This window comes from Saccharomyces eubayanus, chromosome VIII (genome assembly GCF_001298625.1).
Source record: "Saccharomyces eubayanus strain FM1318 chromosome VIII, whole genome shotgun sequence".
Classification (NCBI taxonomy): Eukaryota; Fungi; Ascomycota; class Saccharomycetes; order Saccharomycetales; family Saccharomycetaceae; genus Saccharomyces; species Saccharomyces eubayanus.
In genome coordinates this window covers 61,442-77,377 of record NC_030983.1, presented here as the reverse complement: position 1 = coordinate 77,377, position 15,936 = coordinate 61,442, and the positions used below count along the sequence as shown (strand labels likewise).

At 44.4% G+C, this 15,936-nt stretch overlaps 6 protein-coding genes across 6 annotated transcripts; 2 read left to right on the top strand and 4 right to left on the bottom strand.

Annotated features, from left to right (window-relative positions):
- Nucleotides 1-53: 53 nt before the first annotated feature.
- SNF6 (Snf6p) lies at nucleotides 54-1,109 on the bottom strand (the record flags this gene model as incomplete). The annotated part of the gene is made up of 1 exon (XM_018367831.1): nucleotides 54-1,109. One exon carries the CDS (start codon nucleotides 1,107-1,109, stop codon nucleotides 54-56), a length of 1,056 nt encoding a protein of 351 aa, XP_018219213.1.
- A 693-nt stretch (nucleotides 1,110-1,802) lies between these two features.
- DI49_4821 (uncharacterized protein) lies at nucleotides 1,803-2,744 on the top strand (the record flags this gene model as incomplete). Its single annotated transcript, XM_018367830.1, has 1 exon — nucleotides 1,803-2,744. One exon carries the CDS (start codon nucleotides 1,803-1,805, stop codon nucleotides 2,742-2,744), a length of 942 nt encoding a protein of 313 aa, XP_018219212.1.
- Nucleotides 2,745-3,016: 272 nt separating this feature from the next.
- Nucleotides 3,017-4,897, bottom strand: RIM101 (alkaline-responsive transcriptional regulator RIM101; the record flags this gene model as incomplete). Its single annotated transcript, XM_018367829.1, has 1 exon — nucleotides 3,017-4,897. The coding sequence occupies one exon, from the start codon at nucleotides 4,895-4,897 to the stop codon at nucleotides 3,017-3,019; it is 1,881 nt and encodes a 626-aa protein (XP_018219211.1).
- A 517-nt stretch (nucleotides 4,898-5,414) lies between these two features.
- Nucleotides 5,415-7,214, bottom strand: WSC4 (Wsc4p; the record flags this gene model as incomplete). Its single annotated transcript, XM_018367828.1, has 1 exon — nucleotides 5,415-7,214. One exon carries the CDS (start codon nucleotides 7,212-7,214, stop codon nucleotides 5,415-5,417), a length of 1,800 nt encoding a protein of 599 aa, XP_018219210.1.
- Nucleotides 7,215-7,814: 600 nt separating this feature from the next.
- OCA5 (Oca5p) lies at nucleotides 7,815-9,872 on the top strand (the record flags this gene model as incomplete). Its single annotated transcript, XM_018367827.1, has 1 exon — nucleotides 7,815-9,872. One exon carries the CDS (start codon nucleotides 7,815-7,817, stop codon nucleotides 9,870-9,872), a length of 2,058 nt encoding a protein of 685 aa, XP_018219209.1.
- A 267-nt stretch (nucleotides 9,873-10,139) lies between these two features.
- ECM29 (Ecm29p) lies at nucleotides 10,140-15,764 on the bottom strand (the record flags this gene model as incomplete). The annotated part of the gene is made up of 1 exon (XM_018367826.1): nucleotides 10,140-15,764. One exon carries the CDS (start codon nucleotides 15,762-15,764, stop codon nucleotides 10,140-10,142), a length of 5,625 nt encoding a protein of 1,874 aa, XP_018219208.1.
- Between the last annotated feature and the right edge of the window lie 172 nt (nucleotides 15,765-15,936).

Sequence of the window (15,936 nt, the reverse complement as noted above, 5' to 3'; positions counted from 1 at the left end):
CACCCACCGAAAAAGGGTTGGCGGTGTGGGGTAGCCGCCCAGGAGAGAAACTATTAGAAAAACACAGCGTCGAGATCTCCGAACTCGTCGTCAAAGTTTGTATTGAAGGGCTCGGCGGAGTAATCTCCGAACATGTTCTCCAGCGGGTCGTCGACTGCAGGCACCGCTTCCTTTTCTGTCGAGGCTCCACTGGGATTCTGTGGGGCTGCGTCTGCCCCCTGTTGTTGTTGTTGCTGCTGCTGCTGCTGCTGCTGCTGTGATAGCGGTTCCTGCTGATCTTGCTGTGAGTCCTGTTGTTGCGGCTCCAACCGTGCGTCCTCCTGCCTCTCCTCTGCAGTGGAGTCCTTCTGTCTGATTCGTAGCCTGGCCTCGCGGTACTGAGCCAGCACCTCCCTATACATATGTGTCCAATAGTCCTCGGGCGCCTCCCGGAGGTCTCCGCGCAGCTTGCCCACCAGCGCGGCGTCGTCGCGACGCACGACCACGCCGTCACGCTGGTGCCTCAGTGGGCCGCCGCGCACAAAGACGGCTTCTACCAGATCCTTGGGGCTGCGGGTGCCGTTCTCGGCGGCTAGTATGAGATCCGAGTACTTTAGGGCCCTCGGCGGCTCGTTCTCGGGGTCCCCAGACGACGAAGCAGCGGGAGCTTCTAGAAGCTCCCGCTGCTTCTGCGTGAGGTACTTCGCCATCTGCTCGCTAAACACCCGGGAGTTCCGGATGTTGTCGCACGGTACCGTGGTCAGACTCAGCATGTTGAACGCGTCGTTCGAACTGATGAAATTCTTCAGCTGGTGCGATCGGAACGATATCGTATCACTCTCGTCGTGTATGATGTTGCTAAGCTGCTCCGGTCTGAGGCGCACGCGCTCAAAATCCTGTCTTTGCTTGTTCAGTTGCTGCTGCGCGTATGTTAGTGCCCGGCCGTTCCCGCCCGCACTGGGCCCAGCGTACCCGTACTGATAGYTGTTTTCCTCCGCAAAGCTCGTCAGCGACGGGATGGTGCTGTTCACGGCGCCCATGCTGCCGCCTCCAGCGACTTGAGCGCCAGTGTAGTACTGTTGGCGCGACGCCTTCCCATGGTGTGACCTTTTCTTCTTGACAACGCCCATTGTTAGCTATGCTTGTGGATTGGTGACACACTACTAAATTCGCCTTTTTCTCCTTTTTCCTCCCCTTTCTCCAGGTAAACCTTGTTTCGTTGTTTCTCTCCACCTCATGTTTTTCTTTTCTCTCTTCCAAATTTTTTTTTTTTKTTCGTTTTTCCGCGTGTGTTTCTCATCGTTTGGCGTATAGTCGTTGCGCATGACTGAACACGCGCCGGCGCATCATCACAGGCCGTATATAGCCAAGGCGCTACGAAGTGGTCTTTCAAGCAACGGCTCGACCCGACCGCAAACGAGATCTATATGAGTTCTACCCCATTCTTGTATCTGGGTTTCGTTTATATTCTTTGTTTGAATCAGGCCCTTTTCGGAAACTTAATGGATTTTCACGGCTCGGATATTTTTTTTTTCTGCGGTTTTTCCCGCTTCTCTGATTAAATACTCTTCTCTTACACAAAAGTGGAAAAAAAAAAAAAAAAAAAAAAAAGAGCAGGGCCATCGTAACCTCAACGCCATTACTTTCCCCGATTGTTCTGCCTCACATTCTGCACATTGTTCTTGATAATTGATCTTTTCTTTCTCTCTCTTTGGCTTTAAATTCTTACACTTATAAACAAACCTGTGATCCGCATCGATATATACCAATATATGCCTCAATACCCTAAAAAAAAATAAAAAAAATAGACGCTCTCCACACACATGAAGCCATCAGTGCCAGCCACCCCAGCGGGGTCCAGAAACTCCCTGTGGTCAATTTTGATCTATCTTTTCGCTGTCCAGGGTCTAGGGTCCGCCATCATTTCAGGCGGCATAGAGTTCGCCATTGCCTACGCTATGTACCATTCCCGCAAAGATCGCATCACCCTGTGGGCGTTCCCTCACACACTCTCGGGAGATTGTGCGCTGAGTCTGCTCATTCAGGTCGGCCTCACATGGGCCAGTGAAGAGCTCTTGGTCGGGTTCGATGACTACAAAAAACCTGTGTTTAGACTAAATAAATGGGTTGTGAAGCCATCGCCTCTGCGGAACGACTCCAGCGAAGAGATCCCGGCGCCCAGGAAGCGCTTCATTGTAGACTACTTCGAGTCCGAAAACAACCTTATTTCCAATCAAAGCGCTCTCTATAACAACCACAAGTGGCTATTCGCCTTTCTAGAGGTTAACCGAGGGATTATACCCAAGGGTAGCGATGCCACGCTGAAAGGCTTTCTTGCATCTCAATTCATTCATGACAGCTCCCGCTCTAAGTTTGTGAACTTTCTGGAATGGACGGTACAGAAATTCATCAGATCCATGATTCTAGCCGTGCCCATGTTCATCGTAATTTGGCCCATTAGTATGGGGATTCTTGCTGGCATAGGCCACAAGATGGGGTCCTACGAATACTACTTCAACGATTACCCGCTACCGCAAGTTATGAAGTTGATTTCCGGTGTTGTCATTGCGTTGGTATGCACCCCAGCGACCATCGTCGTCATTGCGTTGCGAAACCAATTCCATGAAGAGCTTTACTATGAAGGTTTAGCCAATGGCACGCTACTACAGGACCAAGAAAGCAGTTCCGCGGGTAATGTCAGTTCGGGGTCCACAGATCAAGATGTCAGCAGCACCAAGCAACAATCTATGGAAGCAATGGTATGAAAACACGGAAAACGTGGACTTGCATAGTCGTAGAATTCTAATTTAATATTTAATCTTTTGATATAGGTTGCAAATTAGCAATACATAATAGCGCCTTGTTACAATGTATAATTCCTTTTTTTTTTGTATCGTTCCCATTTTTCGTTTATCCCGCGACACTATACTAGGACGCGCAATTTATTCAGTTACTATAGTATATAAATCCAGGTGAGAAAAAATCACCCATAAAAAAAAAACCGCCCAAATAAAAACAAATCTTAACTTCTCATATATCATACCAGAATTGTTGGATACTTGGCCAAAATGCGAGTTGAGTCTGTTCCCATTGGGTTCTGCAAACTCAGTTTTTCTAGCGAAGCTTGCAATAAACCATCGTCTTCATCTTCGTAGTCGCCTTCTTCGCTTTCGTAATCGTCCATGACACAGCACAGCAAGTAGTCCTTAATGATATTTACTATACCCAACGTCTCCATGAAATCGTCCTCCACATTGCTTTCGTCTTCCTGCTCTTCGTTGGCCAGTTTACTCATGATGATATCGTTCGTACAGCTCTTTTGATTCAGGCTGAATTCCCAGTTTGGTTTCAATGGGTTTCCGCTCACCATCGTAGGACGAGATGGCAACATTGGTATCTTTGATTGTAGTGGCGGTAAGATGGAACAGCTTGTAGCAGAGTAATTGGGCATAGCACGGGCAGGTTGATAGTGTGGCGTCGTAGCCATAGCGTGATGGGGCTGGTGATGGTGATTCATAATACTACCTGTAGTATTCGAGTGCAAAGGTGGCAAATGTTCGGTAACTGAGTTACCTGCCGGGTATTTGGTCAACTGAATTGGCACATAAGTTGTTGTGTTCGTTGTAGTGACTTGCATAGGCTGGTAAGGCATAGCGTTGGGTGGCTGGACATAACTCGTTTGTGCCATTGGGATGTGTCCAGAGGATGACGTGGAGGCAGAACTGCCGCCGCTTTGCTGCAATATATAGTTGTTAGTCATGTTTCTTGATAGTTTAGTGAAGAACTGGGTAGCGCTGGCTACCGCATTATTGGAGCAGCCGTCTTCGTAAACGTGCAATCCTTGGCTGTTGGCGTTCTGAACTGCCGTTTTGCCGTTATTGTAGTACAGTGGTGGCAAGATTGTCTGTAGTCTGGAACTCAATTGTGGAGAGTAAACAGGCTTATACTGAGACAGTTCGTCCGTACACAATTGGTTTAAAGAAATTGGCTGCTGCTGTTGCGAAGGTAAATGGTGCGCCATTTCTAGAGGTAATGGGGGTGGTAGTATTTGTGGAGAAGTGGAGTGAGACTTGTAACCGGCGGCAGCGGCAGGAGGAAGAGATGTGGTACGGGACGACAATGCATCCTTCGAGCCACTCTTGTTTCTCTTGCTGGTTCTCTTTGAACCCACTTTAGGGCCTCTTTTCCGCTTCAAAATTCCTCCGGACTCCAAGTGAATCTTCAAGTGCTTTTTCAAGTCCTGTGGACGCTTGAACTTTTTGGAGCAAGTGGAGCAGCCGAACGGCTTCAATGGTACATGAACTCTCAAATGAGAGGTAATATGATCTCTTTTCTCCGTCTTGGTCGTACAGTCTCCCCAATGGCAGTCCAACTGTAAGTTCTTATGCGACTTCCTGCCGACATGGTCATGGCACAGATGATTGTACAACAACTCCGGCTGGTTGAACGTCACATTACAGTGCTCCCACTTACAGAAGAGTATTACGTCTTCAGATTCATCATCGCCGTCCAAATCATCTTCGTCATCGTCCACCGGGTTGTGGCCCCGCGCAAATGGTGAGGGAGAGGAGGAAGAGCCTGACGAAGGAGACGAAGGAGACACAACTGATGGGCCCAAGGGTTCATATGGGGGAGTATTCAAATGCGAAGAGCCATGAAATGCCGGGGACGTTGAAGAAGCGCTGCCAGATGACATACGTTCATCTTCTTGTCGTTTCAAACCAATAGCGTCCGTTGTGCACGTGATGATGGGCTTCTTCGAGCAGTCGGAGGCCCTTTTCGATAAGTTGGGACTAGGCAGCCCATCCTTCTTCATCACACTGGAAATGCCGGTCTTGCCATTTACCACAGGATCGTGGTCTGTCTGAGGCGTGATAGCGACGCTTTCCTTATTGAGCAAATCTTCCAGTGGCACCATTCTATAGTACTTTAAGCAGACTCGGTTTATAGTTTTCTCTTCGAAATTTTTTTTTTGCACTTGTCCAAATTGTGGTGCAATCACAATACAGTTGTTTGGAAGGAAATCAAGAACAATTATGAAATGGATACACTGAGTGACTCTTATGAGCACATCTAGTTCTCTTCTAGGCTACTTTTTTTTTTTTTTCAAGCCGCAGATTGGCATCCCTCTCCCGTCACAAGTGACTCCGAGAAACGCCTACATCATCTCGGACGTAATCTCGGACTCCGAACGGTGCCCATTGTTATTGCTCTGCGGGGTGTTCTGAATGATCCACAATATGATCCGCACAAACACGGTTAATTGCATGCTGTGCGTGCTTGCTACAGAACACAGAAGAACCTGCACAACATAGAAGGCTAACGATTACGAGACGCTGTTTTTAGAATTTTTAGAAGGAATAAATTATGTATGTCTTATCGTTCATTGAATATGGTAGAGATTATTTATTACATATAGGGGGGGACATTCAGTGTCACTCGTTCATGACACGCAGCACTCTTCTAGAGTAGTCCACGTTATCTGATAACGAGACCGCAGAGTGGGTTGTGGCGTCGTCATTGGCCATGGTGTTTAACATCTTGCTGGGGTCCAGTCTCTGGTCCACCAGTACGGTGTCTTCACCGAGGGTAATAGTAGATGCTACCTTATCATGGTGCCTCGGAGTGGGCGAATGGACGAATGTAGAGGCTCTTCTGGAGGGAGTTGGGTCGCCGAATGGGCTTGCCAGTACGCTTGGGTCGTGCTGCAGACTGCCTGCAGTCATGGAGTACGTAGATTGGCGTAAGGAGGGCGATTCGGACGTTACTTGTCCCTTTTCGTCGGTGTATATTAGTCTTGGAGTGGAGAAAGTAGAGTCCGACGAAGGCGAAGGCGTGTGTAGTGTGGTGGTGGTGACCCCGTTCGCGTTCTTGGATAGCGAGAACTTCCGTTGGTATTCATTCTCGAAATCTTGTGCCTTCCTTGCCGGTTTTGTTCTGTAGTGGTGTATTAGATATACCAGTGCGCATATTATCACCAGACATACTACCCCAACCACGGCAAATGTGCCTGCTATCTTCCCGGGGGAGTGCCAGTACCCCTTCTTCTCTGTAGACTTGTTTGTTGATATGTTGTTGTTACTGTTCGTGACCCTTCCACCCGCAGATGTAGTGGTTGTTACCGAGGTGGCTGTTTCAGTGGGGGCGGAGGGATAAATCTGTGTTACTATCCTTGTTGTGGTGAAATACCTTGAAGTGAATTCCGAGACGTTTGAGTCCTTGGTTTGCACGGAAGTCACCGTTATAACAGAATACATCAGTGATGTCTGCAGGTTCACTGACGTTATCGTGGATAATGTGGGGGATGCCGTTGTACTCACAGAGCTCTCTGTCGTGCTGGCTTGAGTTATACTGGATAATAATGTGGTTGTCGAAGTAGGAGTTGTCGAGGTAGTGCTTGATGAGGTAGTACTCGAGGAGGTAGTGCTTGATGATGTCGTACTAGAGGAGGTAGTGCTTGATGATGTCGTACTCGAGGAGGTAGTGCTCGACGATGTAGTGCTCGAGGAGGTAGTGCTCGATGATGTAGTGCTCGATGTGGATGTACTTGACGAGGTCGCGCTTGTTGGCGTTGTGCTTGATGAAGTTGTGCTTGTTGTAAATGTGCTGGATGGCGTAGAGATAATGCTCGTGCTTGTGCTGGAGGTTGTTGTGCTCGATGAAGTGCTCGTGCTACTACTAATCGTAGTGCTATCATCCGAGCTTGCAAGGCTAGATGAGCTCACCATCGTCGACGTTTCCACGCTTTGCACTGAGCTCAACGGCGTCTGTCCCAGGTATATGTAACCGAAAAGGCTATCATCCTCACTACCACAATCTTCGTAGCCGTACCCGGGACAAGTCCCACTACAGTCGCTAACCGAAGTCTGCGTGCTGGGCTCAGTGTCACTGCACCAGCACATATATCCCTGCACTATGGCAAATTGATGGCCTGAACACTTGTTCGAACACCATCCGTTGCTTTGGAACTGCTCTCGTACCCCGTCCGTCGTCGCTGTATTCTGCGAAGAACATATAGACTGTGTGGCCCGTACCCAGCTGACGCACATCACACAACACATCAACCACATCTTTAGCTGTGTACCCATCTTCGACGTCCGCATGCGCATTTGTCCTTGTGAGCCTAGGTATCTGATCATTCTATTTTCCCAGCAGTATATAAATAAGCTTGCAGCTGTTAGCACCCTGCTGCACTCGGCCCCTGAAGCAAAGCCAATCACACTAGCATAGAACATATATATATAACCACCTTCCAAGCTTTGCAACAAAGGGATTTGCTCACCTCAATCCAAGCTAAATGTCCCAATGTCGCTCAATGCGGAAACACCGCAGCGGACTATTGTCCTGCAGTAAACATGGGTTGCCCAAAAGGGAAGTCAAAAACAGCTCAATATGCAGGTACCGTGCCTCCCTGTTTCCCTTTTCGGACGCACCCGTTCGTTCTGGAAACCACACCGACGTCAGGTCTTCCCGAAGCGTCGGTCGAGCCTTATCGCTGCACGGCAAATACCGTATATGCAAAGTTGCAGTGGCAACCATCTCGTACTCGCATCGGATACCGTGTTGTTGATGTTGATGTTGATGTTGATGTTGTCGTTGTTGTTGTTGCTATGAAATGCGATGCGTTCGTCATTTCTGACGGAGAAGGGTGAAGCTCACTCGTAGAGAGTGATTTACCCTTTTTCACTTTTCTTCATGCTGTTAGAGTTTTTCTAAGTGAAAACTTCGAATTTTTTACTAGTAGATTTTGGCTATAAGCTCAGACGCAGCTGTAGATCGCTGGTGGAACTTGATTACGGCGTGTACACGGTAAAGGGGCCGCATAGTTACCGGATATGCACGACAAGAAGTCGCCAATGGCGAACTCTCATTATCTGAAGAATTTGAAACAGCAGTTCCGCAACAAAAACCTTATCGAGACGACGATCCATCTGGTAAACTGCAATGACCATGATTCGCTGGCCTTCCTGGCAAGAACGTACGGGATTCCGCCGCAGTTGAGGCATGTGGTGTGGCCGATCTTACTGAAATACCATCCGATGTGCATTTCACCGAATATCACCTCCAACACCATCTCCTGGGACCCCATCACCAATGATTTTATACTCAATGACCCTTTCTTGAATAGCAAGTCTTGCGCTGGCAAGCAGGACACGTCGGACGACGGGAATGTTCTCCCGTACGATATCGAGTCTGTCATTCTGCATGACTTAAAGAAATACTTCCATTCCAGGTCAAACCCCACCGCCACTCCCAGCAGTAGCAACACCAACAACATTGCCACGCCGACGCCTCTTTCGTCCTCGGATGCGTCTACAGTCTCCTCCATGGAGCTGATGCCCCCCTCACTGGACTACGAATTCCAAATCATAGAGACCTTGAAGAATGCCATCGTAAAGTTTCTACGGAAATGGTCCAAAATCTTCAAATACGAAAGCGGTCTTGCCTGGATTGCCCTGGGGCTGGCCGAATGGTATCCCATCTACCCTTACGAGGCCGTGTCCACTTTCAGCGAGACTCGCTCGTTTTATGACGTGGACGACTATATTGTATTGAGCGGCAGAAAACATGCTCATCTAAGCACTAGCACGAGCAAAAACAATGGTAGCAACAATACATCCAACTCCAATACAAACGGCACCAGTGCGAATATAATGTCAGGCATGAACAACCTGAGTTTGAACACAAACACCGGCTCGCACAATTCAGCTTACATATCTCACACGCTATCGTACCTTTATAAAGAGTACCCACTACCATATGAACTACGATCGAAATTGCCCACAACACCAATCTTCACATTCGATGCTCTTTTCGAAAGACTGGCTCTTGTCATTTTGCATTGTCCTGATACTATCTTGGCACACAAACAGTTGAAAAATGACTCAAGCGCACCATCCACTACAAAGACGAATATGAATTTCAACACGAACTATTTTCCTATCATATCTGGTGGTGATCTATCATTTCAAACCCAAGTGTTTTTCAAAGTCTTTTCTTCAATATTGCCCGAGTTATATCAACCTTTAACAGAAGAGTCTTCATTGCAACCTTCATCGTCAAGAAACTCCTGGATTTACTGGTGGTTGAAATGCTCTGGATCCAAAGCTCTACAAAGACAAGATAGAGGACGTGTATGGGATCTGCTGCTTGGATGGAGGCCCAAACCAAACATGAACACAATAAATTTCTTTTTGAATTATAATGACAAACAAATAGAGCATCTCTATCACGATACCCCGCAATGTGATAACGAGCAGTATTGGATGAAAGATTGGATAGCATTGTACCACAATGATCCTTTTTGGTTTCCTGATCTGGACAGTATGGAATTAGGTTCCAAACAATTCCCATACGATTACAGCGTCTTTAAAGAGTTACTCCTGAGAAACAAATACGGGGATACGCAAAATAAATCTCAGACGAATGGTACGCCACCATCTTCCAATAGCGATTCAAACGATGGCCGTAACGGTAGTAATTCAGAACTTAAACTACCGTTTTCTTCCATCGACCCTCATATGCAACTGATTTTCATTTTTATCGCGATTTTACAATTCAATGAGTTCAAACTATTAGAGTTTGAAGAAGCCGAGATTTCAGAATTTTTAAATAACGTCCCTCTGTTAACAAAATTCGATGACTCTTCCTATAAGAAGCTATACGAGAACGCAGATTCCAATATATCCAGCCCGCCCTCATCACCAACAATTTCCACCTCTTCATCATTACAATCCAACCTCAACTCAAGTGTCCATATTTCCAATTCTCATATGCTGATTGAAGTCGGTAACGACGCCAAAGCCTCGCACTGTTTCGATGATCTTTTAAATATGGCTGGGGATATTTGGAGAAAATGGTTATGGAGAGAATTAGAGGAGAGCTCGATTTGAAACCCTGATCCGTCTTTTCTTTTTCTTAGCAGATCTCTTGCTTCAATCTTGAAATATATATACCACTTTTTTACACAATATTTAACGTCCTGCATATACTTTATCTGTCTTTTAATTAGTCAATATTCTTAAAACATTTTTTTTGAACAAAATTTAACATTTAGTGCTAGAATGTATGCTATTGTAAAAACGGTTTTTTTTTAATTCTATTTTACATAACTATTTATATTTATATTTATTAACATAATTGAAAGTTCTTTTTAGAGTTCATAGACCAATATTCTTCAATTCCAATTCAATTCTGCTTGTTGAATCTATCGAATTCAACTGCCTTAAATTCTCTTCGATATTGTTTTGTATGATGGGGATTTTCTGAATAATCAAACCACCAAGTTTTATCATTTGCAATTTAACATTTTCAACGGTTTCTTTGTTACAGTTCATTTGGAAAATTTCGTTCCATAGTTCTTTCACATTCTTTATGAAATCGGTGCTACTGATCGTATTGAATTTACCAACTATCGAAATGCCAATCTCACTCGCAGCCAGTTGCGTTCTCCATGTGTAAATGATCTTGTCGTTGTGGAAGAGGTAAGCGATTTCGTTCAGTACGAATTCTAATAAATTCATCGGATACTTCGATTTAGAATTGTTACACACATCGACAATGACCTTTAACAAATTGATCACGTACTCTTCGTTCTCGATGTTCTGCTTAGACGACTTTTGTGTAATGTCAGTGTTGGGTTTGATTCTTTTTATTGCGGTTTCATCAGATGCATGTCTGGTGGAATCTTCATCATCAGCAGATTCATTGCCTAAGGATCTAATCGTCTCTTTGGATTTTTCCATTAATAGTACGATCGTTGCATCTTGCGGATTTACACTAACGTACTTAGCATATAGCGGTAATATTTTTTTAGTGTATTTCTCGTTTTTCCTTGAAATTTCGGTTCGCATTACATCATTAATTGAATTTTGTAAGTCAGTATCACCAATCACAGTCTGAGAAAATTTTTTCGTCAATGAAACCATTGCACCCACAATATGCTCTTTACCATCCCATGATCTACCACTTAGTGCTTCCTTCGAGATATCAAATAGTTTAACAATCTGCTCATGAGGAATGTTTTCATCAATTTTACCGCATAATTGTATAACAGATTTAGCACATGTTTTCCTAATGACATGGTCGTTTGATTTGATATTTATGGAGAGTATGTTTAAAATCTCCGGCAGAAATAGCTTAACGGTACCGGCACCTGAACCGGACGCTTCCGTCCAAATCTTATTGTATAGAGATTCCAAATCTTTATCCTCATCATTACATGCAATGAAAATCAGAGGCATGAATATACTTGCCACATTATCAAAGTCTGACCTTGCATAATTTAAAATTGAATCAATTGCTGTGCCGACAATTTTCTTGTTATTTTCCGTTGATGTTGACTCGAAGTATTTGGCAGCCAGTTTTTCAGAATACTTGACACATTTGTCCAGCGCCGAAATTTTGAACAAATATCCCATGGTAATGGCAAATGTGATATTAACGGACTCATTCCTATCTTCAAACATAGTCATGCAAACTTTCAATAGCTTCCCAGAGTATCCTCTCATTTGAATAGAATATCTTTTCACTAGAAGAATAATAACAAGTGATGATGCCACCTTAGATGGCAACCCGACACATTTTTTGGCGGCTTTGATAACTACATTTATTATATCTTCCATCATACAATCATTTGAATTGGAAATCAATTTTTCAATTGTTTGAAATAACGGTGAGCTAGTAACACCATTTTTCCTTTGCGTATCAATAACATTAGCATCAATATTATAATTTGCTGCATTTAATGCGAGATAGTTGATTACTTGAGGTTCAATGGAAGAAAATAATGTGATAAAATCATAGACCAGACCTGGGGTAAATGGTTTGATGGCACCGGGGGAGTTTTTCACCAGGTCAATTAAGGTGGTGAGAGCAAAATTCCTAACTTCTTCAGCGTCACTGTTTAAACCATGTGGTCCCAAAAGAAATGGTAGGATATTGTCTAGAATTTCCTTGGACTTGGCAGGGTTCACACCCTTTTCCACATCAATGGATCTCGCTAATATTTTAGACAACACAGTCGTAAATTTGGTACCAACTTCACGAACACTGTCTTTGATATCATCCATGGTTCTAAATGCCATTGTCCAAATTTTCAGCATCTGGTCAGAGAATTTTTCTTGTGGTTGAGATTGAACCAATTGTAACAAAGCCGAGGTACTTGCCTCTCTGACCCTCCACTCTTTATTGGCCATGCCAGTTAAAAGTTCTTCTAGAATATCATCGAAATAAAGAGAAATCGTGGAAGAGGAATCGGCAATCAGTGTATTCCAAATGTCTGTCATGGAACGTGAAACTGATTGGTATGGATCAAATCTATACCTATACAGTTTTGGAATTAATTTTTTGGCGGTTTGTTGATCCTTTATCAATAATTCTTCTAGAGAAGATTTGGACATGATGGCACCAAGACCGAATGCAATACCTTTTCTTGATGACCATAGGGCCGAACTCTTGGCCAAAGACATGAATTTGTAAACAAGTGCTGGGTCACCAACTTCAGATGCCAGGTTTAAAATATCTTTATAAGTACTAATGGACCCATCGCCAGTGTTTAGAACACCAGGTTCAAATAATTCGGTCTCTTCTGACACTGAACCCGAGACACCTGTAGCACTGGTGGATGCAGCACCCGTGGTTGAATCCGTGAACGATTTGAGTAGCCCCTTAACCATACTTTCCTTCAGATCAGATCCACCGATTTCATATATTAGCGAAAGCCCCCTTGCGGCAGAATCCTGAATAAATTCGTCCCTATCAGCTAAGAATCTCATAAATCTTAAATGGATGTCATTACATTTGGATATTATTTCCGGCAAGTGACCCAAGTATTGGATGTATGATAACAACCAAATACAAGATGCCTTTCTTAAGGAAGGTTTTGTGGAATCACAACCTGATAAAATTTCATTGAGTATGGTGGTGACGTTTGTAGGTGGAAAATCTTCCTGAATAGTCGTAACATCGAAATTTGGAATATCAACCTGCTTGATTAGGTACTTACTTGACCACTTACCAGCCAATACAGTTAACGATTCACCTACTGAAAACAAAAAATCATTTTGTTTGGAAACGTGCGTTTCGAGTAGCTTTTCTTGGAAAAAATCGGAATTGTCTAGATTGTTTGAATATAAAGATAAATATGACCACGTTTGAATAGCAGTCACATCATTAATTAATTTATCTTGTATTGTATTCATAATTTGGGACAAAAATGTTTTCCGTTCTTGGGTATTCACTTGGAGAAGTAAACCAAATTTAGTTACTTGACAAATTAGCTTCAATATCATACTTTTATTAGTAGTGGAGTGGGATAGATGGGATTCCAAGTTCTTCAACAGATTCACAACATTAGTTTCTTGGATACGGGCTGTTTTGTTCTTTAAGTATAATCTTGGAACAACGTAAGAGGCAACATAAGTTTCTGCAAGTGTTTGTGATTCGGCTATACTTGTAATCTGTTCGATATGAACAGAATCTACAATGGCGGTGGAAACGATACCGATGATGCTTGCACAGACTTCTAAATCATTATCACTTGATGATTGAAATTTTGTAATGAGTAAATGGTATAGATCTGGAACTATACTTTCTAGTTTTTGCAAAACATTGCTGTTTACAAAATTCAATAACGTCAATAAAACGGAACCGAAAATGGGATCCTGGTATGGAGAAACCGCAACCTGTTCACCATTACGGTTCGTAATGGTAAATTCATTTACCAAAAGAGTTAAAAAGCGAATGAATATATCATCATTTATCGTCTGAACCATTCCATTCACTTGTGAAGTAACCGTTTCGTCTAGTTCCAAAGCTTTATCTATTCTAATTGACCAGTCTTCATCTTGAATTACCATTGTTTTTTTGCCATAAATTGCATTTGATATGAGACATTGTTTGATAAATCTAACAGTGTTATTCAGAGATTTGCGTGTAATCAATGAAAACTCAGAATCCAAATGCTTGATAAAAATGCGAATAAATTCACCGAATTGAGGAAATTTTGTCTCCGACACTTGCGAGCCCAACAAATCAGATGTTTTTACAATCGACGAAGTGTTCAATGATGCGTTGTTGATTCTGAACCAGAAAGGCTGCAGCCCCTTAAACGACTCCTCAATAATATCGAATCTATTTGTCCTCGCGGTACCCCAAAGATTGAACAATCTTGCCTCAGGGTCATCRAAGGAAAATGCGGCATTAGTGAATTTTATAGAGACAAATTTAAGCGCCATAATAGAGTTAATGGCGTCATTATTACCTTCTTCCTGTTGCTCATCAATAGAAAAGTTTTTCTTGAGGAGAGTCTTCAAATTTGCTTTGGATTGAGGAGGTAGGTTTGGCAAATGAACAACTAAAGAAAGCAGAGACTCTTGAATGCTGGAGCGGAATTGTGGTAAGTCACCTTGTAAGGATTCGAATAAGAATTCGATATAGGACAAGTCTCTTACCAGGTCAAAATCTCTTTTCAAGATATCTCCCAGAGTTTCGTACTGTAGCTGTCTCTGCGAAATGGCCGTATTGAAGGCGGGGGTTTGAGGTCCCAACTGTAGCCTGGGCCAACCCTCTGCGTGAAGATTGTTTCTGACTAAGGAAACAATACTCGTGGAAAAATCAGTCGACGATGACAAGGGGGAGGAGGAGGAAGAGGAGGAAAGAGGGTGTAAGTTTTGGTAGTTCAATTTTGCGACGTGACGAATGAACGAAAGCGTCAAAGACCTTAGCTTGTATTCAGATGAATGCAACCCAATGGAGCAAATTAAAGAGATGCGTTCTGGGCTGGTGGTAGCGACGTGACTCTTATTCAAGATGGACAGGATTTTTTCCTGCAAGGCAGGCTTGACGGGTGATCTCCCCTTGGCATTGTCGCCAATGTACATCGATTGTAAGAACGCGACGAACTCTTGGTTCTCGTACGGCACAGCAAACCGTTTCATAAACTGTGCCGCGGAATCAGACAAAGTAGAGGAATCGGTAGAGGCTACGCACAGAAACTTCATCAGTTCGGTGTCCTTGGGTGGTTGCTTATCACGATTAACTGCCGCCATCCCGTGGCAAACGAACCGGAAAATCGCATTTTTAAACTTGAGCAGCTGATCCTTGTTGAAATTAACACCCGCATCATACGTGAAGAACGCAACATCTGTGAGGGACAGCCCTGGACACGTATACCCCCTCGACAGAGGCTGTTGCGAGGCCTGCGGCTGCTTCGAGGGCACCAGGAGGAAAAAGTTGGTGAACTGGCGCATCAAAAACGCGAAGCTGACGTCGTCCAGTTGCAGAAGCTCCACAAACTCCTCTTGCTCACGCGACGAGTCCTGTGGTGCGACCCAGTCCAGAATAAGCTTCAAAAGAATATGGAACATCCTGGCGGCTACCGTGCCCGTGAGCGTCGCAATGTTTGATACGACCAGGGGCAGCAACAGCTGCTTATCTTGCACGGAGAGCCTGTCTATACCCTTCGAGGCCAACAACAAGCTGTAGAGACGAACACTGGTGGAGTCTTGATGAGCGGCTAAATTGGGCTCTTGCGCCTGGACGATAAGCGCCCGCACGGGCAGCTGGACCTGGGGCAGCGTGTTTATCCTAGAAATAAGGCTCTTCAGAGCAGAAAACACCGCTGTTCTGACGGAGGCGTGCGGGGACGCCAGCTTCAACAGCAACGGCGGCAAAAAGGTGTGTAGGTTGGTTTCGAACTTGTGAGGGGAGTCAGCAATCGCCAGGCGCAATTCGACCTTTTCCACGAGCTGTTTCTCCTTCACTTCATCGGCAGAAATGGACATGGTGTTGTACGTGGTGGAGGCTTGTCTGGTGTGTGCTTGTGCTGGACAGAGAGACAAGAATGTGGTTGTAGATGGTAACTTTTACCTTTATATTGGAAGGCGAGCTTTTTTGCCACCGGAAAACGGCATATCTCAGCACCGGGTAATGAATATTTCGGCGGCTAAAATGCGC